Source organism: Petaurus breviceps, unplaced genomic scaffold (genome assembly GCF_028583685.1).
Source record: "Petaurus breviceps papuanus isolate PSGF00001 unplaced genomic scaffold, PetGlider_PUasm1.0 90743, whole genome shotgun sequence".
In the NCBI taxonomy this organism is placed as follows: domain Eukaryota; kingdom Metazoa; phylum Chordata; class Mammalia; order Diprotodontia; family Petauridae; genus Petaurus; species Petaurus breviceps.
Window position 1 is genome coordinate 13,749,199 of NW_027187332.1, and position 22,672 is coordinate 13,771,870.

Genomic DNA, 22,672 nt, shown 5'->3' on the forward strand with positions numbered 1-22,672 from the left:
ATGCTAAGCCCTTTGGGAATGGGCTTTCTTAATTTTAAAAAAAATTCTCATTTTTATTACAAACTTAACAAATAAAACATTATAATATGCAAAGAACAAAGTATAGGTAATAGTGTGAACTTTACATAGTTTGTTTTTTTAATGCAGTGTATATTATAGTTAACACAGAAACAAAATCGCCCTGTTTTTTTGTGTTCCCTTCTGGACTACTTTCTTGTTTTTTTCTGCATAATTTTTTAATGCTTTATTGACCACTGCCGAATTTCTGGAAGTCCAAGAACATAAAATAGATAGGTATACTACTCCTTCTTCTAACCATGAAAAATAATGACAGAGAGACATTTCATGGTTTCTCCTATCAACCTGGATTTAGGATTGGTAGGGGGAAAAATTGACAATAAAGATAGATGGTGTCATTAATGAAAAATATGTACTGCTAAGCATAGGACAGGAATTTAAAAGGCTCTAAATGAATCTGATAGCAGGCCATAATGAATCAAGAAACAAATGTGATGTACAGAGAACTACTGCCTTTTAAAAATATACATACTGATTGTGAATAATGGCCCAAAATTGCTTTTGGGGGACCAAATGAATTTTCTTTTACTTGGACCAAATTATTGAAAAATTTTATCCTTGAACTCAAGGCTAGGATACCACTGAGTTCTATAGGTCAAAATAATTCATCCTCTCTATTGTGTTCACACCAGGTTTATAGAAAGCAACCCGCCCAGTCTAGAGAGAAAGATGAGAAGTGTCTTTTATGGGAGCCCATGTTACCCCACAACATTTAGTGACATCTCCTGTTTAGTTGGGGTTCTCTGATAGGTTAGCAGTACACATAGAAGACAAATGAATTAAACTTGGTTACTTCATTGCTTCCTTTTAACCCTATGATTTCCTGGGCTGTCTATATCTATCTCATCTCCACTGCTAGGAAGTTACTTTTGCTGCCTCATGTTTTCCTCAGCAATTTCTTCCATTTCCCTCTTTTATCTTTGCGTAGTGTCCAGCTAATGAAAAGAATTATATAATCTGGACTTCAGTGAAAGAATCTAATAGGTTAAGTTGGGCCACGGTCAGGAACTGGATTCACAAAACTTGAAAAGGAGAGATAAGAATGCCTTTGCTTCCCAATCATCATAACTACATGGTTTAAAGGAAATGACCATTGATATCATTTTGCTTACCTTTTCAATGGGAGGGGGATGGTGGAAAGGAAGAGAATTTTAAATCCAAAATTTAAAAAGAAAAGAATATGAGAAATAACTAATAAATTTTTTTTAAAAAGGAAATTACCATTACCGTGATCTGAAATAAAATAAATAATATAAAAAAAAATAAAATCATTCTCATGGCACAAATAAACTGACTTGGTAAAGAAATGCTTCTCTCACATAACACACTTTCATCTAATATGAAAGATTCACCATTTCTGAGGGAAACAAACAGAATTTTACCTAATTACAAAATCAGACTCTAGGAGATGTCAACAGTAACTGAGGGATTTTTTTTTTTTTTGGTTTTTAGATTTTTTTTAAAGATCTTCCTTTCTCATTAAGGGAAGAACAGCTTAATAGTTTGAGAATCTTCGTAAATGGAGATTCTGGAAGTCTGTGATTTCAAAAAACTGAAAAGTTCAGTCTCCTGCCCCAATATATGAACCACTGCTCCTCAAACTCAGTCCTTCCAGAAGCAAGCTCCCTAAATCTGAAATAGCTCATTTTTTTTATGCCTTAGGGACTAGGAAAGGGTGCTGGCATCTTGGCCTTCAAAGAGGTCAGAGTGAAAATCCTGCAACTCCGGGAAGAATTCAATAGCTGCTCAATCTGCATGTGTTGTAACAAAAAATCACAACACCACTTTCTTTTTAAGAAGGTTTCTGGCTTATTAACTCCAAATCAGGGTGTCATAAAGAGAGATCACCTCAACGGAATTTTTAAAAAGAAAAAGTTCATTGTAATTACAGTATTTCTCTAAGTTTTTCTCTGGCAACTTGAAAAAGGAACTTGAATCAATCCCTCTTGCTTGACTTAGCAATATAAAAACAAAAGAACAAGAAAAATCTTTCTCCTAGTTATGACATGTCAAAGATATTTATTTCAATTAGTAAAACTTCCATCAAAACCTGTTGAATGAGAAAAATGGTTTAATAAAACATTAACTGATGGAACAAACATTTTCCTTTAAAACCAGCAAGTAATTTAACAACATATGTTTTAATATGCTGATGTGTTTTATATATGTTGCTCACTTTATTTCCTACTTCATTCCACTTTCATAGGCTTGCCAAATAAGAAATACCATTATAATGTCTTCATAAGGGTAATAAAAGTCCTAACAGTAGACATGTACTGCAAGAGCTGATAAGGGTCATTTTTAATTATTCTTTCTGATAGAAATTATTATATAAAATAGCTGTCTTCAGGAGATGGAGTTAATAACCTAACCCTGTAAATAAGTGTTGTAAAAATGCTTGCAGCTTAGAAAAAGGGATACCATTTGCAAGTAGATTTACACAGAGACATACAACCTTTATGCAGATGTGACCAAAATTTATAAGCATATGCCAAAGCCATTTTAAAAAAAATCTGTAGACCTATTTTTAACTTAACTTACACTCAGCATGGATCAGGGAGAGGAAAAAGTACCCTGATTTGGTGTGGTATATATTAGACAAATGTCAAATTTGTCTTTTCATTAAAATTCAGAGGATAAAGGTTAAAAAAAACCCCACTGGATTCAGTGGTAATTTTGTCTTTTGCAGCTAAAGCAATACAAACCCACATTAGAAGTATCACACAAAATGGCCACTTGGAATCAAACAGTTTCGTGGATAATTCTTCCACAAAACAGAAAGCCTCAAAGAGACCACACTCTGTATGCCTGGCTGGAAAACAAGCCTTTCACTATCGCAGGAAGAAATCCTACCTACTAACCTTCAGACACTTAAAACCCACTGGGAGCATTCTGAAAACCTTGCAACTGGTTACAAACTAGCAAGATAAAAGAGAAAACATTTTACTTCACCTAATCATTTTATGTTCCAAATCAGGAAAGTTACTGCAACTCAAATACAAGAAACAAAGAGCAGACATCTCTGCTGTTTGTCAAATATGGGGAAAGCAAACTTTTTTTTTTTTTAAATTTTCCTGTTTCCAAAGCCTGAGGAGCTTGATTAAGTTAAATTGAGTTCACTGTTTTAAATGGAGGAAATCACCTGAAATCACTCTATACTGAGGTTGGGTTTCCCCACCCCACTCAATCCTGTAGCCTTTGAGTGAACTGATCATCATGCATTTTCAGAAGAAAAGGACATTGTGCACCAACAAAAGAAGAAGAATTTAAGTCCATGTAAAGTTCTTTTCGATACAAAAAGGTCACTAACTCCAGCCAGTAGTTCCACTGTGCCTTAATGAAGCCTTCAGTGTGCAGAAACAAAAGCAAGGCTGCATTAGGCTGCAGTCCAATTGTATTTCTTTGCTAGTAATAGCATACCCACGTCTTTTTCTTTGGGTTTTGTTCTTGAAAAGAAAAAAGGAAAACCAGGTAATAAAAAGTGGTTTTGAAGAGAAACTGCTCTCCTTAACCTACTTCCACTTCCCCCCCTCTATGGGGAAGAAAAAAAGACCAGGGAAGAGAAATATGTAAAATGGTGGAACTATTAAAAAAAAACCAACAACAACAAAAAACTAGCTGTGCATGAACCTCTACAAGTCACTTAAAGAAAAAACCCAGATGCAAAAGCCACAAATCAATTAAATAAAAAAAAATCTCCATTGTAATCATGATACAGAGCCGCCCTTGATCTGCACCAGCCCTTAGGGTGCTATTCATAAATCCTAAATTTGCATGGGATTACTCTCCATTTGTAAACAGTTTCTTTGTGCAATAGGAAAGGAGTCAGCGCTGCAGAGAATTCATCCAAAAAGTTTTGAAATACATTTTGCCAGATCGCTGTCAGATAAGTAAGCTACTCCCTGAGTGTAATTTCACCTCTGTCTTGTTTTTTGGAAGCTCACTTAACTCCTTCAGGTCACACCATGTGGCAGTTTAAATGAAGTAAGATGTACGTTAAAAAAGGAGGAGGAGGAGAAGAACTTCTAACAGGTAGGGAGTTATTGAGCTATGACATTAATACTACCATAAATCTAGAAATGGGAGGGAAACTGAGGCCCTGTCTTCTCAAAATGTTCGGTTGTTTTTGAGCTGTTTCTGACTCTTTGTGACCCCATTTGGGGGTTTTCTTGGCAAAGATACTAGAGCGGTCTGCCATTTCCTTCTCCAACTCATTTTACAGATGAGGAAACCGAGGCAAACAGGGTCAAATGTGACTTGCCTAGGGGTCACTAGTAAGTGCCTGAGGGTAAAAGATGACTCTAGGCCTAGCACTCTATCCACTTCACGGAGTAACTGCTTCCATCAAAAAGGTAGGAAGCATCTAAAACAGGATTTGATCTTAAATTCTCTAACCCCCAGAACCAATGATCTGAAAATGGAGTCACTCTGCTGTGTGAACAAGTAAGCTGAATTATCCTGGACATGGAGACCGGAGGACCCAAGTTCAAATCCTGCCTCTAATATTAAGTAGTTGAGTGACCCTGGACAAGTCACTTCAATCTTTCTCAGTTTCTCATCTGATGAAAAAAACCTAATTGTGGGGAGGGTGTGGTGAAGATCAAAGGAAATGAAGAGGTACTTTGCAAACTTTAAAGCTATAAATGCTAGTGGTTATTACTATTTTACTCTGTCTCCCCAGGGGTAAACACAACATCCAGGCAGATAAATTCCTTCTTTGAGAACAAGCCACATTGTTCTTTACTGACTGTTCCCTCAGAAGGTATGAGGAGCATCTGAGCATCTTTCACTGTACCTCTCTAGGCCCAAGCCTCACTACCACCATTCTATTTTTTTTTGTTTTTTTTTTTGGAGGGCAATTGGGGTTAAGTGACTTGCCCAAGGTCACATGGCTAGTTTTTTGTGTTAAATGTCTGAGACCACAGTTGAACTCAGGTCCTCCTGACTCCAGGGCTGGTGCTCTATTCATTGTGCCACCTAGTCTCCCCCATTCTATTTTCTTATCTCCCTGAATCTGTCTGGTTAATGAGTCAGAAGAGATAAAGAGGTCCAGCTGGAGAGGTTAAGCCTGGGAATCCCAAGCATTCCCATCCTGGAGAACCAGGAGGCTGTCAAAAAAGGATTCACGTTAGACAAATAGCATCATTTTCTTATTCTCATGCTGCCCTAAATGTTCCAAATTTCCCTGGGAAAAAAAGGCACACAGACACTCAGACAATGATTTCTAGCCTTCAAGTCCAGAAGGAAATAGGTACTTAAGATTTCTTCTCTCTTTGATGCTACGCGCTCAGACAAATTATGACATTTATCCCTATTGCACTTCTTTTCTCTTTCATTAGTGGGTCCTGCTCTTATCATTGAGGATTCTGCTGAATATTCCCCAGCCCCTAGACAAAAAGGAAAAAATCCTTCCTCAGAAATTCCATTTCACCCAGAAATCAAATGAAACTTGAATTTACTGGTAAAACAACAAACAAACAAGCCACCTTTGACAATGGAGACTCAGTGTTTTCAAGTGCCCAATCTATCCAAATGTTAGGATACCATTAGAAATGAACACTGCTAACAGTCAGAGAGACTGCTTTAGGGTCAAAGCTTCAACTGAATTCATTGTTAATCTTATAGGTCCTGGGGATGTTTCATAAGTAGGGAAGCAAAGAAGTCAGGAAAAAAAATATTTTGGCTAAAATATCTCAGAGAGCACTGTGGAACAGTGAACAGTAGAACAGCAAGGAGAGTGGAGTCGGTCACAGAAAGGAAGTGAATAGGTCTATCCAGAGTCAGAGAAATGAGTGGAAAGAGCCCCAGATTAGAAGTAGAGCACTCATGGTCCATTACTGCTATCCAACTACCTGCGTGACACTGAATAAAACACTTAACCTCTCTGGTCTTAGATTAACAACAATATCAAATGAGGGGTTTAGACTAGAAGAACTTTACGCTCCCTGGTGATTCTATGGTAGCGTTCTAGAGTGCCATTAGAAGACCATAAAGGGTAAGGGAAAGAAGAACAAGTGTAGAGGATGAATATAAAGAAAGGCGATAGTCCTTTCCATTGTGCATTTTTGTCTATAAAAGCCTGTATTATATTAAAGCAATACGGCTTTAAAAGAAAACCAATTTGGTGTGATGGTGGGCAGAAGGCTCATTACCATAGCCATCATTTTAATAATCCATTCTAGAATTTTTCCAGATAACAAAGGCAGCTCACTTGCTCTATATTTTGCTGACCTGACTCTCTTCAAATTTCAGAAAATCGACACATTTGTTCCCCCTCCCCCCCACCTTGATTCAGTAGCTCATCCTTTCATAGTTGGATTAATGGTCTCTTTGCTCAGTCTTTCTCCCACTCTAAGACATCATTCTCAATCTTCCAAAGGTAAAGGTCTTATTGCCACTGCACTGCTCAAATAACCTTCTTTGGCCTCCAATCTCCACTAAGACAAAATATAAACCTTTTTATCCTGTCTCTTTAAGGCCTATCACAATTTGGCTCTAACCTATCTTTCCAACCTTATTAAACCTTTATTCCCTTTAACACACTCTATATTCTAGCCAGAATGGAAAACTTGTGTAGGTCATCTTGAGATCTTCAGGGCAATTCCTCTGTCCCTGAATTATAACAATCTTTGTTTTCCTTCAAGAGTCATTTCAGATACGCCCCCATCTAGCAACAGCCTGAGGTGAAAGTATTATCACCTTCCTCAAACTTGCATATAGTACTTTGTTCATAACTCATCCTTGCCTCCCTATTCTCTAATACATCTATATTTCAGTGTCTCACAGTGCCAGACAGTCTTCTGAGATTGTCCTCCATATATTTTGTATATGTCTTGTATATATAGTTCTTTCCATGCTCTCTTCCCTATTATGATGTAGGCTCCCTGAGGACACACTATTTCTGCTTTTTATTGTATACTTAGTACAATTCTTGGCACAGAGGAGGTACTTAATAAATGCTTAATGACTTACTGTCTATTCTTCTGTTATGCCCCGCCTTCAGTGAATATTTCACAAACTTCTCTGATCATGCATTTCTTTGAGTATACCTCTTTTTGCCCATAATTTTCCATTGGTAATATACTGCAATCTTTGTGCACCATGCATCTATATGTCCATTATCTTTATGATCTTATGATATGTGTGGGAGATAATTTGTTGGGAGAGAGCTTTTAAGGCTGAAAATAAAATGCTTATTATAATAAATTATAATCAGTAAAATAAATTAACAAAAAGTTAGGAAAGAGGGATTTGGTACATTTTAATGAATTATATGACTATAAAGGTCTACTGGGGGAAGCTAGGTGGCAGAGTGAATAGAACACTGGACCTGGAGTGAGGAGGACCTGAGTTCAAATCCAGCCTCAGACACTTAACTCTTACTAGCTGTGTGACCTTGGGCAAGTCACTTAACTCTAATTGCCCTGCCTTCTCCCATCCCCCCCCCAAAAAAGATATGGTCTACTGTAGGGCTTTGTTTCAGAAGCCCTGCTATTCCCTTTCCATATTTTCATATGGATTTTGATATGTAAAAAAATTCTCATAATGACTTTATAGAGATGAGAATTAGGCACACAGGTTGGCAGCTATTTCTATTTTCTCAATTTCAGCTCTAATAAATGATATTTTCAAATTGTTTGGGAGCTTCCTTTTTTATTATAGAAATGGTGACAGATCTTTTCCATTTTTTGTTTGTTTGCTGTCCTCCTGGTTTCATTCTTACCTTAGCATGATCTGGAACCATGCTTTCTTTAAACTCATTTTTCCCCTCTATGTACCTTACTATTTTATGAGCAGGTCTTGGTCCAAATTTTCCTTTATCTTTCAATACAAGGTTTTACAAATGAGTATGCAATCTGAACTAGTGTTACCCTTGGCTGGCTGATCTTCCTTTTTGGCAAGGTCAGTTGTTTGGTGTCCGAGCCTCTTTCATTCAGGCTCAGAGTTGTGGCTACTGCCTTACACTTTTACTAATTATGTAGGAAATGATGACAGTCTGATTTGATGACTCTTTTTACTCCTAACACTCTTTACAAACCTGCCAGCAGAAGAATGTAAATTAAAACCCTCTGTTCCAGTGCCTTAAAAAGAGTAGGTGCTTAATCTTTGCTCAATTTTAATAGAATCCAATAGGCCATTATTAAACACCTACTAGGTACAAGGCAATGTGGGGAAACTAGAGATAAAAACAAAAGAGAGTCCCTACCCTTAGGAGTTTATGTTCCAGAGGAGAAATACATTTAAAAAGATGACAACATATTTGATTATTTGAAGAACAAGAAAGCACTAATAACTGGGGAGACTGGGAAAGGTTTCCCATAGGAGCTAGGATATGACCTGAGCCTTGAAGGAAGCTAGGCATTCTAATACATAGGGAAGGTGAAACAGAGAGATGTCCAGGCATGGGAGAAAGCTTATGGAAAATTATGGGGGTAAGAGAATAACAAATTAGGAGAACAGCTAGTAGGTCTGTCTGGCTAGAGTATGTGAAGAAAAAGAATACACAATAGACTCAGAAAAGTAGGCTTAAGTGATATTGCACAGGACTTGAAACGCCAATCCAAAAAATTTATATTTTATCCTAAAGCTATTGATATTTTGAATGGGATAGGGGTCAGGGAAACAGGAGAGACTTATATACGCGAACTTTAGATTATTTTGAGAGCTGGGTGAAAGGCTAGAGAGACAAAAGACTTAAATATTTTTTTTTTTCCTCTACAGGAACTCTTTGAGTAACATATATCTGGAATTTACTTTTCATGTTGTCCTTAAAACTCTGTTTATCGATCAATAATACTGAAGAACTAATGAAGCTTTAATTAAAAAAAAATAACTTACTGCTATGTAAAACAACTGTATTTTAAAAGAATATGAAAAGGATAGAAAAAATATGAACAATCAAGACTAAAAATGAACTTACAATGCCGTAAGAGAACACAGTGAGAAGTCTATACCTGAGGTATGATTGACATCTTCTTCCGTAAGTCATGAAGTCCTATTTCAGTTGTCAAAATCTTATCAATCCAGATTTTGCCTTCAGGTTCTGACAATCGAAAAAGTGCAGCAATGAGGGAACTTTTCCCAGCTCCTGTTCGTCCCACAATTCCAACCTGTGAAAGAACCAGCACAATGATTTTTTTAAAATGCAATAGTTTTCCTTTTTTTTTTTTTTTGCTGATGATAAATGGATATTTTCATGAAGAATATGAAAACGGGTTAAAAATCAGAATTAAACTTCTGATAGAGAAAAGCCATCAATAGCTTAATGCCAATCTATGAGAAGTCAGTTCTCCCAATCACCCTCATTCCTATATCAGAGCATCAAGCACCACAGGAATTTCCTATATTAATAAGAGGTCTACACAACTGGAATAAAAAAAACACTTATAACAAGAATATATCCATTTTCTAGGGCTATATTAGTTCAGTTTAGTTATTGTGAGCTAGGAAAAGCAAATCTATTCCTGATAATGAACAAGACACCATTCACTGTAATGAAAAAAAAAAAAGACCATTTTTCAAATCCCAGAAAGTGAGTTTTAGTGGTTTGGTTTATAAAAGGATGATCAGTATCAAGTTATACACAACAGCAACAACACCAGTATAATCCTTGCTGATTATATTGGTTCTTTCATCTGAACAGCTCAAAACATTTTATAAAACAACACTCCCAAATTTCACATAGGAAGGTACAAGGAGAATAAAATATTTTTTCCCCTAAAGAAAAACAAGAAAACAAAGATTTAAGAAATCTTTGCAAGTGATTCAGCACATTTCTAGATGCAGATAAAATAAATAAAAACAGAGAAAGATTACACTGTAAAACCAAAATAATGTATTCTTCAATAAAATGCAGGTCTATTATAATGGATTATATGTAGTATATTATAGGTATGTTAAGGATCCACAAGCAGAAACTGGTATCTATAGGCCTAGCAAGTAGAAACTGCCAAATGGGAATTATCCAAGTGTAGAAAGCATTTTTTATTCAAGGCTAAAACATTATGAAGATAATTTAAGAAATGCTTTTACTGAGGTAATAAACAGTGTAGTAAAAACAATTAAGTTAATGAAATAATCTATTCTATCTAATCTAGAAATGTTTTTTAAACTCCATCTATTAACTCAGAGTATCAAAACACATGTATTTGAATCCATTAATTTTTAAGCTAATAAAAAGTGATCTACATTAGTTTTATTATATCAAGTGCCTTGAATCTGTACTTAGGCAAGGTTTACCTATCCAATGGCATATATGTCACATAGTGGTTGAAAGCATCCTGAATCTGGTAATTAGGAGACACAGGTTCAAAATCACAAATAACTTAGTGACAGGTCTGCATAGCACTGTTCCTTAATGGGATGCAATGTTCTTCTCTTAAAAATGAATTCACAAAGAAACATATATCTAGACATAAGTGCCTTGAGTACAGATTAGTGGCTCCTATGTAGAAATTAGCTTGTCCATAAATGGTAGATTGGCCACTCCCAAATGCAGAAAAACATTTAGGCCTATTTAAAATTACTAGGATTGTTAGTTATGACTTTGGGTAAGTAGAATAAATAAAACCCTGCCCAAATGGGAACTGGTTCTACTGGATTTCTCTGCTTTTCCAACTCATCAAAGGCAAAAGAGCTCCCAAGGACCTAATTGGTTTCAGTGTGAACCATGTTGATCACAAATGTAAGTAACTTCCTATCTTTCAAATTGCCTTTTTCATTTCCTTACTTTAGGGTCACTGTAATTAGTATAGGTACATGGTCTCTAACAAGACAACATACAGAGGCTACTAATTTACACAACCGTAACTGCACCTTTGCAAGTAGCCACTCATACATTTTCACAGAACAAATAATTCACGGTGGGAGAGTCATAGAAAACACTGATTTATTTTCAACCTTTATACCATCTATTAGAGGTGATTACAGGCTGAGAAAAGGCTTCTATGAGAGTCTATTGGTGGAGTTGAAAGAACTCTGGACTTAAGAATTAGAAAATCATGATTCTAAATCTCACGCTGAAAACGTACTTGGTGTGTGACCCTAGATAAGTCTGGGCCTCAGTATCAGGAATATGAGGATAATATTGCTCATTCTCCTTATTTCAGGTTATTGTGAGCAAAGAGTTTGACTAAACATATGTTATAACCATATTCCAATTGCATAGACCTCTTATTAATATAGGAAATTCCTGTGGTGCTTGATGCTCTGATATAGGAATGAAGACGTTTGGGAGAACTGACTTCTCATGGATTAGCATTAACCCATGTGAGATGTATGGGCTTGTATAACATCTATATTTACATTATAAAACCATGATTCTGGGGTTCCTAGGTGGCGCAGTAAATAGAGCACTGGCCCTGGAGTGAAGAGGACCTGAGTTCAAATCCAACCTCAGACACTTAACACTTACTAGCTGTGTGACCTTGGGCAAGTCACTTTACCCCAACTACCTTGCCTTCCCCCTCCAAAAAGCAAAAAAAAATCCCAAAAAAACCAAACCCCCAAAAGGAAAACCATGATTCCAATTTTCACTCTGAAATATACTGTTAGCTGTGTGACCATAGTCAAGTCCAGGTCTTCGTTCCTCATCTGGAAAATGAGGATTATATTACTCATTATCCCTACTTTACCAGGTCATTGTGAGGAAACAGAGAGATTGAGGGAGAGGGAGAAAAAGAGGGATGAGGGATAAAGGGAGGGAGGGAGAAGACGAGGAGAGAAAGAGGAGGGAGAGCATGAAGACATAGCTACTGCAGAATTCTTTTATAACTAAAGCTCTGGCATAATATTTCTAGATAAATAAATGGAACTAAATCTGATATTGCTAACAGACCTGAGAAACAAATCAAAAGTCAAGTTATTGTAACATTATAACTCAGAGTCTTACAATTCAATTTTCCCAAAAACCTTTTAAAATCTCAGGTAATCCAGCAATTTCTTTTAAGTTTGCAGAATACAAATTTGGGGCCAGCTTCTAATGTTTCTTATGCTTCTCTATGTAATGGGGATTCTTTAGGCAGTTCACATATTATTGCCTCGTTGGTAGCTTAAAAGTCATATTCAAAAATAACGCAGTTAAACTCGATGCTTAAGAAGGATGCATGAGAGAAAGGAATGCAATGTTTGGAGCTAAAAGAGCTCAGGTTGAATCTGGGCTATGCACTTGTGTGACCTTGGGCTAGTCACTGAACTTTCAAGGGTCTTGGTTTCATCTATAATCAGGATGGACCAAATAATTTCTGTGGAATTTCCCAGTTCTAAAGCTGTCTATGGTCCTAAGTAAGCACATTGTTTGTAACCACGAGATTCCTTCTGGCACTAAATGTAACAGCTTTTCAAAGTCATTTTAACCAATATCATTAATCTTTTCTGTCCCCAGACTCTCTATATCCATGTTTGCTGAGTGCTGTTAAGTCATTCAGCATTGCATTCATATTTTCATGTCAATGAGGTATATCATTCATTAAATCACTGATTTAGTACATGAAAAGGGTCTATATGAAGGGGAAGGGCTTAAACATACTACCTTTTAAAACTAATTATAAATTTATACCTTGGTAGATGATTCTAGTTGTATAGGGATAAACTTTTATTACTTTGCTATTTCATATCATCATTCATTATTCATTCTACAAACATTAAAAAATTCCTATTATGTACATTTGTTGTTGTTGAGTCATTTCAATCATATTCAACTCTTTGTGACCCCATTTGGGCTTTTCTTGGCAAAGATACTGAATCAACTCAGGGGAAAAGGGTTAAATGACTTGTCTAGGGTCACATAGCTACTAAGTCTCTGAGGACAGCTTTGAACTTAAGAAGGTCAGTGTTCCCAATTCCAGGTTTGGTACTCTATCCATTGTACCACCTAACTGTTCATTATGTATATAGTACTACCCTATATGAACTATAAAATTATGTTAAAAATCTGTTCAACAGATATATGAAAATGACTACTGTATACAGAGTACTGTACTATAGAATAATGATTAATTGCTAACAAAGTTCCTTATAAACATTGTCATTGTTATTATTATAAACGTTATACCATTTTTATTATTTTATATAACCCTCTAAGTGCTATTATCCCATTTTACAGATGAGGAAACTGAAGTAGTCTGAGGTTAAATTATTCACATATCTTATAAGTATTTGATGCTAGATTTGAATTCTGGTCTTCCTGACTCCTAAGCCTAGAACTCTACCCACTACACTACCTAGCTACATACCGGAAAAAATATAGAGCTTAAAAAAGGCATTGTTTCTGCCATTAGGTAGAAAGGTAAGACATATGCACAGATAATAACACAAGAGATGATGCATTAAAACAATACAGAACAAAGAACTATCTAAGGATAAAACATCAGTTCTGAAGTATAGTTCCTTCTGTTTCTTTCATTTCTTTCACTTATCTCTCCCATTGTCTCATTCCCCAGTTCCATTTCCAAATCATCTTCCCCAGTAATGGCTTACTTATCCATTGCCAGCTATTGCAATAGACTTTTCCCAAGCTACCATAACTCCAATGTACCCTACACAACCACAGCAGAGTAATGTTCCCACCATAGAATTCTGATCACATCATTTCCATATTCAGAAAATGTGAGTAGTTACCCAGTGAATTCTAAAATCCTTAGCTCCAATTCCAGGTTCTCTACAACTTGACCTTGATGTATGTTCTCAGCTTTATCTCATGAAACTCTTTTTTTTTTCTTTTTCTTTTTTTTTTTAAAGCAATTGGGGTTAAGTAACTTGCTCAAGGTTACACGGCCAGTTATTATTTCTGGGTGTGGTGCTGAGTATCTGAGCCCGGATTTGATCCAGGTCATCCCAACACTGGAGCCAGTGCTCTTACTCGCTGAGCCACCTGGCCACCCCTAAGCAATTGGGGTTAAGTAACTTGCTCAAGGTTACACGGCCAGGTGTTTCTGGGTGGGTGCTAAGTGTCTGAGCCCGGGATTCGATCTCCAGGTGTTCTCAACACTGGAACCGGTGCTCTTACTCGCTGTGCTACCTGGCCGCCCCTCATGAAACTCTTAATCAAACATGCAATCCATCATTCATCTAGACAATTTATATTCTCTACAATTTTCCCTCAACCCCTCATATCATATACTACCATTAAGTTCCAGATACATATAACTTAGATATAAATTATACCATAAATCAAAGGAGCAAGGAAGAAATGGCCATTCTGAATTATGGATAAGGGAAGAAATTGTGACTAAACAAGTGAGCTTTACACCAACCATATTTTGTAATTCCTCTATGTGACCTCTTTCTTAGGGAACTGCACTCAAATCAATACAATTGCTTTTGGAAAGAGCCCATCAACTGAGTGCCCTGTTGTTCCACTCATCGGCCTTGAGATACCTTAGAACAAAGCACAGTTTGTTTGCCACTGCGACCCTATACGTGGCCTCTTAGAATGTAAGCTCCCAGAGGCCAAGGATTGACTAGCTTTTGTATCTGTATTTCTACCAATTAGCATAGTGCCTTGCACATAGAAAATGCTTGAGAAATGTTCTTTTATTCATTCATCCTATGCCTGTAAAATACTTCCATTACCTCTCCCTATCCATTGATATACTTCCCACATTTCAAGTCCTAGCCTTCCTTAAACTCTCTCTCCACTTCTTGGATTTCAGCAGCACCCTGAATATATCCTATACGCTTAGTATATTTTAGATTATTTGGATACCTCTACTAGTAGATCCTCTACTAGACTGCAGATTTTGAAGTTGTCAAGATCAAAATCTGTGTTTTATTTCTTGTATAATCAGTATATAAAACAAAGCAATACCCATTTGACAAATGTTTGTCCAAGTAAATTAAATATGAGGCATAAAGCAACTGAAATCAAGATTCAGATCATGCGAGTAAAGAAGAATATGGTGGCCCACAATGGTATGTTCTGTTTCCAGGGCAGTTTTTACTAAGATATTAACAGCCTAATTGTGCCTATGGAGGAATAAGATTGGACAGCGCTGAAAAGTAGAAAAGATGTGATATGTTTCTGTTTTTCAAAAGGAAAGAAAGCATTAACACATACCTTTTCTCTTGATTTAATGAGCGCAGTCAAGTGCTTCAATATCACAGGTCCATCCAAACTATAAGCGAAATTAACGTTATCAAAGATGATCACTCCTTCATGTGGCCAATCTGGTGGTGGTCGTTTCTTGGATTCCCATGGGGCTTCTTTTTCAAGATCTGTATACTCAATTACTCTTTCTACAGATATCATCTAAAAAAAATGTAAATACCAGAGTCAGTCTGGGTCAACCGTATTCTTTTAATTTGGCAAAAGGTAGTTGGTTATAATTACTTTTTCAAAAAAATTACTAGCTGGGTATTAGATAATTTAGTTGTAATCTATTTGTAAAGGCTTCATAGAGAAGAGGAATTTGCCACATGAATGGATTTGGATCATTCTGCAGCTTATTCATCAGAGATGCAATAAAATTATGTCTTTAGTAACACAACTAAAGTATTGAGCGGGGGTGCTGCTAGAAGTCTTATTTCCTTATGTGCAGGGCATGTAATATGTAATAAACTTCTGCGCTTGTCTTTCTTACCTCTTACATCATTATCTAAACATACTCCTCTATCAAAAAAATTAAGAGTTCAAAATAATCTGCCAAATACAATGGTGTGCAAAAGTTTAAAAAAGGTATTCCATTTGAAGACTGGGGGGCAATGGTCAGTTGGTCAAATTTATAGGTAAGAAGATTATTCCTAAATTAGACTTTCTAAGAGGAATATAACCTATTTTCTGGCCACTAGTGACTAATGTAGTTTTCAATGAGATGAATTTATAAGATGTCATTAAAATTTTAAAAATCATTAAAATAAGATGTTCACATCTAAATAACAACTCTATCTTCAAATGACTTTATATTCAACAGGGAAAAACAACCTAAGCCTATAAATGACTTAAACAATGGTAAGTATGATGGAAAATTAGAAGATTATCTTATATCACATTCAATTGTCCTATGTTTTCAAGTTAAGACTCATCTCTAAGACTCTGAAAATATATTATAAAGTGTAATATTAAAAAAATAAAGTTAGAGACCCCTTAGTCATTGTATTTGATTTATTCAATTATCTGAGACACAGCAGATGATTTGACATTCTTACTCTCAAAGAGAAGGTGGACATTTACCACCTAGTAATCTATAGTCATGTCAGGGACAGTGATAGTACATCTTGTTAAAATCAGGTACTATCCGTGACTGTACTTCAACCCTCAACAACCTCTTATTGTATTGGAATAGCCAACTCAACACTTCTTCCTATTCTTTCCTAATTTCTTAGTGGAAATGCTAAAACTTAAAAGACACCATAATGATTCAAAAATTTGAAAATCACCTCTCCCTGAATATAAGCTCCAAATATTGGATCATTCTATATCAGAAAAGAGGACCAGCTCATTAAGAAATAATAAAGCATAGTTTTCTAAAAGCCTTAGCAATAACCTTACTAGTATTTCAGAACCTGCCTCCTACAGAGAAATTTATTACATCTGAAGGCAGCTTGTGATGACTCTAAAACCTGCTGACATAGCACACAGAAGACTGAGAAAAAGATGTATTACATTTTATTTTGTATTAACTTTAAACAGATGGAAGAAGGATCTAAAAAACTCTGTTAGCCACAATGTAAAAATAACAGTTTAATATTTTCAACAAGAAATGCTTTTATGTCACTTAATAGTAAGGGAACTTGAAAAGACTAAGAATGTAAAGATAAATATTACCATATTCTCAACTTCGGCACTTTGTCTAACTCCCCACTGGAACGTTCCCATGAGAGTGATGGTATAGGACAATGCCAACCCAACTTGCCCAGCATTCAGAGCTAAAAGAGGAGGAAAAGGAAATAAAATCAATTCAAGATTATCCAATCAAAGTCCAGTTACTTCATCTCTCTCACATACAAGTGAAAGATTCCAAATGGAAGTTTTTTTTTTTCAATCACAAATATATCAGCAAACATTATTTATGACTATCATATTCCTGTTTTTTTGTAAAGTAGTCATACAATTATATTGTTTTGTCTTCTCAATGGGTGGGGGAGGGACTGGACAGAGATAATTTGGAACTCAAAATTAAAAAAAAATGTTAAAGTATAATTATTTTTTTAAAATAATCATGCTACCTGAACTTTAATTCAACAAGAATTTATTAAATACCTACTCTGGGCTGAGAACTGTACTAGATACTGGTGACAAACAGACAATGAGATAGTTCCTGTCCTCAAAGAACTTATTTTCTACTGGGTAGATACAGCATGATACAGATACAAAATAAATGTTGAGGGTTATGTGGGGATTGAAGAGGGCCACTGAGGGCAATAACAATTGGGGGAAGCAGGAAAGGCCTCTAGTAGTTAAGTGGAAAGACAATTCAGTTATGGAGGACATTCTGTACAAAGGGGCAGACAGGTAGGAGATTGAAAACGGTATAAAGGGAAGGATAAAAAAGCTATTTTGGCATTAATGTGAAATGCATGACAGAGATCGACATATCCTAAGTCTTAAAAGACTGGCTGGAAACAAATTATGAAAGACTTTCCATCCAAAATAATAGTTTGCATTTGCCCATAGAGGCAACCAGAAGCCCACAACAGGGAAACTAAGCAGGACAATGATATGGTCTGAGTGGTACTGGCTTCACTCTTCTTCCTCCATCCCCAAACAGACACTTCTACAAATGCTCCATCTGTCCATGCACTCAGTTTGTGTTTGGTTGCCTTCATCAAATCAAAGAAAGATAAAAGGAAAAGGCCTACCACAAAGTAGTTCATCTAACCGAACCACATCCACGCCTCACATTTAACACAACACTTTTTCAGTGTTTTAGTAGCAATCCATGAAAAACCAAACAGTTCGGGACTTGAATTTCAATATGGAGGCGGGAGTTTCAGCGAGTAACCGTAAACACAACCATAAATTGTAATCATACCATAAATAGTCCATCCCATCTGTACTTACTTTGAGCGAGAATCAGGGAACCAAAGGAAGTGAGTATGAAAAAGACGGCACAGATGGCGTCCAGACGCAGAGCAAACCATCGGGACGTAGTCAAAAATAAGAACCAAGCCTCTGAATGTATAAATCATAATGGGAATGATGAGCAAATAATCAAGAATTAGAGGTAAATAAAGCATGGGGATATCTTATTTAATTGGACTACAAAAGGCACATCTGAGGTTTTCTAGGACCTTAGCACATAGCGGGACGAGTCATTCGATATTAGATATGCGGCCATGCCTGGCAAATGTGAGGGACCTCAGAAGATTGTGAAATGCTAAGTAACAGAAGACAATATATATGGTAAGCATTATGTCAAATGGTGCAAAGGCCTTGTATAACGGATGCGTTGCAAGATTCAATGTAAAAGTCATTAACAGAAGTCAGATTCAACATAAAAGTCATTAATAGAAGTCACAGTTATATAAATAAAAACCTGAGCTTTCTGAGTAAAGCTAAAAAAGAGTAGAAAGAATACTGGACTTGGGCACTGAGAATTCTTTCCACTTTATTCTGGAACAGCCTTTGCCATTCAGTGGCTACATGACTTTTGGCAAGGCAGTTCATGCCTCTTCACCTACAAAATGAGTGGGTTGGAGAATAATAGTAATAACTCAAATTTATATAGAGCTTTAAGGTATGCACCGCACTTTACATGCATTATTTTAAGTCTCACCAGACCACCAACCAGTATTATTATCTGCATTTTGGAGATGAGCCAATAGTCATTTAAGTGACTTGCTCATGGTTACATAGCTATGCAAAATCCAAGCCAAGATTTGGTTAAATCAAGGGTTAATCTTAACAATTTTTTCCCCCAGTGTTCATCATGAATTATGGCACTTTGTAAGAAGTTGTTTGGATGCTTTCTCCCATTTTGAATGTAAATTCTCAGGGGTGAGGAAGCTCATCTCCACATTCTTTGCTTGCCCCAAAGCAGTTAGAATCACTGCTACTACCCTGTATACACTGGGTACTTGAAAGTCCAAAATGGCTGTTTCATGGCACCATCTTGTTGGAATTACTATGTACCTTTAAAAAAAAGCAGCAAATAATGGAGTTTGAATGTCTATATACAAATCATTATTTATTTTTTTGTTTTGTTTTGTTTTTTTTTCTTTTTGGAGAGGGGAGGGGAGGGCAATTGGGGTTAAGTGACTTGAACAAGGTTACACGGCTAGGTTTTGTGTGTGTGTGTGTGTGTGTGTGTGTGTGTGTGTGAAGTGTCTGAGGCCAGATCTGAACCCAGGTCCTTCTGCCTCCAGAGCCAGTGCTCTACTCACTATACCACCTAGCCATCCCCATCATTTTTATTTCTATATCCTAATGTTCTCTTCTGGGATAGCGATTACTAAGTTTAGGCTGGCAGATATTTTGAAATTTTGTTAAGGACTGAAAGGCAGTGATGTAGAGATTAAAGTATGTAGGACATGAAGTGTATAAAAGATTCACAAACTAAATTTTTGTCTTTAGAGCTTGATTGCTTTTTAAAAAAAGGCTTAGCTATACTTCTCAACATTTTGAGGCTCCTAGGGGACCTGGGGCCTCATGCAGAAGTGTTTCGGTGATGCCTGGAACATAATAGGTGCTTAATAAATGTTTACTGATTGATTGCAAAAATGATGTCCAGTATACATTTAACATACAATTATTCAAGACACAGTATGGCACAATGGAAAAGAGCTATGGGTATCAAGAACTGGACGATTTTGGATTTTCCTGGATGTTTCACTTACTAATTCAGGAAAATCATCTCACCGAGTCTCAATTTCTTTGTAAGTTAGAGTGAGATTACAATACTTGATTCCTAACAGAAGAAGTTTGTCATAGAGATCAAATAAGATATTCTCTAAGAGACTAAATATATCTTCTCTAGTTTTTCAGAAGCTGCCTCCTACAGGGAAATGTATTACATATGAAGACAGATTGTTGTGACTATGAAAACAGCTGACACAGCACAGAGAAGGAAAAATGTATGGATGTACACTGTTCTTAATACCCTAAGAAACAGGAAAGGGTACTAGAAATTGGAAGGAAAGAAGAAAACTTTGACCATGGAAAACAGTATTAAAAACAGTGAAGGAGAAGGGAAAGGAAGGTATATCAAGGTGAAGAGGGATGGCAGAAAAAGGAGTGGGGGGAAGGAAGGCACAGAAAAGGGAGAAGAAAGCTAGCAGTAGGAAGAAAAGGACAAAGGGAAATATGTCAGCTCTGAAATTAGGAAAGAGTGAAGGCCACCAGGGTGGGGAGGTCACAACCTGAACAGGTGGTAAATCATTCATCCTTTGCAGGAATGTTCCCAAAGATGCACGGACCTGAATGAAGATCCTGATGAGCATCGAATAATTCCTGGAATCTTTGCTCAGCTCTGTATGCCCGGATGGTCCAAAGCCCTTGCAGAGAAGATGACAAGTGGGAAAATACTGGGCTCCGAGCTGCAAAGCAAAAAAGAGAAACAGCTCACTCAGGCAGAACAATGTCACGTTCTTTCGCTCAGCCCCCACCAATCACAGGATCCAGAGAAGTGGAAAGTTTCTTAGCAATGATTTTGTTCAACCCCCCATTTTACAGGAATGGAAACTAAGGATTGGGGAACCAAGTGACTTGCCTAAAGTAACGTGATGAGACTAGAAACCTAAAAGCAATTTCTAAAACAAGTGACGTTTTTAGTTTGTGAATCAAACCTGTCAAAGAATAGTTCTGGGAGCAAGTGAAGATGAAGAGGCAGCTTGCTCTATTCACAGGGTTTATTTTGCAAGTCTACTCCTCAACCTTTGGGCAAAACAGTCTTTACTTGGAACATCTGGAATTAAAAGTCTTAGTCCAATATCTGTTCAAATGACCTTCAATTGCAAATTAAAACCCATCTGGAATAGTGCTTTTGCTAGTTGGAGTAATTTTTCATCACTTGAGTGCATCTGAGGAGCCCTTCCTTTGTGTATACTATGCTTGAATAGTCTCTTTATAGGTCACTCTGAAAGGGGTATCCAGGTATTGTACTGGCGTCTGATCTCACATGACCTGCTCAGCAGAGATGGCTTTTAGGAATCCCGACTTTAACTCCAGGAGACCTGGGAATGCTTTTATGATTGCATAGCTGGAAATTTGGTGCTGTCATTTGGTCTTCATCATAGCACATGACATTCCTAGCACATTTTCAGTATTGGAATGTAGGCTTAATTGCAAGGCCAGGGCTCATAAACATGAAAAACCCAACCATTCTATAGAAATTCATTTTGGCTTGTGAGTTGATGTCATGTTACTTGGTAGATTGTATATTTCATCTATTCTAAGAAAGATTTGCTTTTCAAATACTGTTTAACAACTCTCATTCCTTCAGCACATCGATCTTTAGTACGCTACTAAACTGGCGTAATTTAGCTACAGGTTTTCATTCTTTCTCATTAATGGGACTATAAACAGAGTTTGTCAAGGCAGATCAGGATGTGACCTCTATCTTTCCAACAGCAAAATCTCCCAAACGGTCATCACTATCCTTGTCCTAGAAAGAATAACCTCCGATACTTTGAGGAGAATTACAGAATAATTAGCCTTATACTTGTAGAGAAGTCTAGGAAAATCTAGGTTGTTTATAAGAAGAATAGATTTTTCAAGGACAGATTGATGGTCTGCATTTAAGGATAATCTCCAGGTTCCATTCATATCAATGCAATGTGAAGAGAAATCAAGAAAGGACCCCAATTCTCTGGACAGTCACCTTGTGACACACTTAGGAAGACAGGAAGAGAATGGCACCTGGGAGGCAATCACAGATGTGTTGTGATTTGCCTTGGGGGAAGGAATATCTACACACATTTTTTTGAGTCTCTGCAAGGAAGTTCAGAATTGTATGGATTTTATCGAATGATAAGTCATAAAGGAAAAGGGAAGAAACTACTTAAATCATTTTGAGGGCCTGATTCCTGAATGTTGCATAAGTAGTAGTTGAAAACTAACTAATATAGAAAATCACAAAAAAGAAAATTGTGCTTCTCCATTAGTACAATATAAATGGCATTAAGTTAAATGTTTGCTAAAAGGCTGTATGAGCCAAAGACTTATAGAAGTGTTCCCTTATTTTATTTATATATTATCATTTATGCATTATTTATAGATTGTTCCCTTATTTTCTTCTTCTGTGATTATCACAGTTATGGGGTACTATATATTGTGGCACAGCCCCAGTCATTTAAAAATGGAGAGTTTACTATACTAATTAGTTTAGTAAATTATAAATTGACCCTCTCTGCTCTTCTCTTTCTTTTGGGGATATTATTTCAAGGTTCATTTAAAGTGTAAGGGAAACCCAATGAGAGTGATATGATGTTTAAATGCTGATCCAGGTGAAACTCACAACTGATGATAATTTACTTACTGTTTAGCTTCTCTATAAGGCTTAGCACCTGCTTCATAATAATTGCAACTAGCCAAGGAGGAGAGAGATCTTTCTGAACTTTTAATGACACATGACTAAAAAAATCCTAGTAATCCTCTGTTTTTTCTTTTTCTTTCTCCAAACAAGGAAATATATTAAGTCAGGAAATTCCATTTTGCATT

The 22,672-nt window shown here is 36.5% G+C and overlaps 1 protein-coding gene and 2 long non-coding RNA genes across 6 annotated transcripts in view; 2 read left to right on the forward strand and 1 right to left on the reverse strand.

Moving 5' to 3' along the window:
• ABCC4 (ATP binding cassette subfamily C member 4 (PEL blood group)) overlaps positions 1–22,672 on the reverse strand; it is a 286,479-nt gene that overhangs the window by 43,539 nt on the left and 220,268 nt on the right. For 2 of the 3 annotated variants that reach the window (XM_069067341.1, XM_069067340.1), the window contains exons 22-26: positions 20,431–20,550; positions 18,077–18,187; positions 16,841–16,941; positions 15,134–15,325; positions 9,033–9,188 (exon numbers count right to left, since the gene is read on the reverse strand). In XM_069067341.1, coding sequence (XP_068923442.1) covers positions 9,033–9,188; positions 15,134–15,325; positions 16,841–16,941; positions 18,077–18,187; positions 20,431–20,550 — 680 coding nt within the window. Of the gene's footprint in view, positions 1–9,032; positions 9,189–15,133; positions 15,326–16,840; positions 16,942–18,076; positions 18,188–20,430; positions 20,551–22,672 lie in introns of those variants that run through there. The other variant, XR_011164289.1, reaches the window with a different exon arrangement.
• Positions 1,552–9,023, forward strand: LOC138145686 (uncharacterized). The gene is made up of 3 exons (XR_011164294.1): positions 1,552–4,110; positions 4,480–4,695; positions 8,800–9,023. It is a non-coding gene; the product is annotated as an uncharacterized lncRNA (long non-coding RNA).
• LOC138145684 (uncharacterized) lies at positions 9,210–20,993 on the forward strand. Of its 2 annotated transcripts, none has more exons than XR_011164290.1 (4): positions 9,210–10,762; positions 15,987–16,024; positions 19,992–20,088; positions 20,407–20,993. It is a non-coding gene; the product is annotated as an uncharacterized lncRNA (long non-coding RNA). The 2 variants fall into 2 exon arrangements; XR_011164291.1 differs by lacking the exon at positions 9,210–10,762 and adding an exon at positions 13,863–14,511.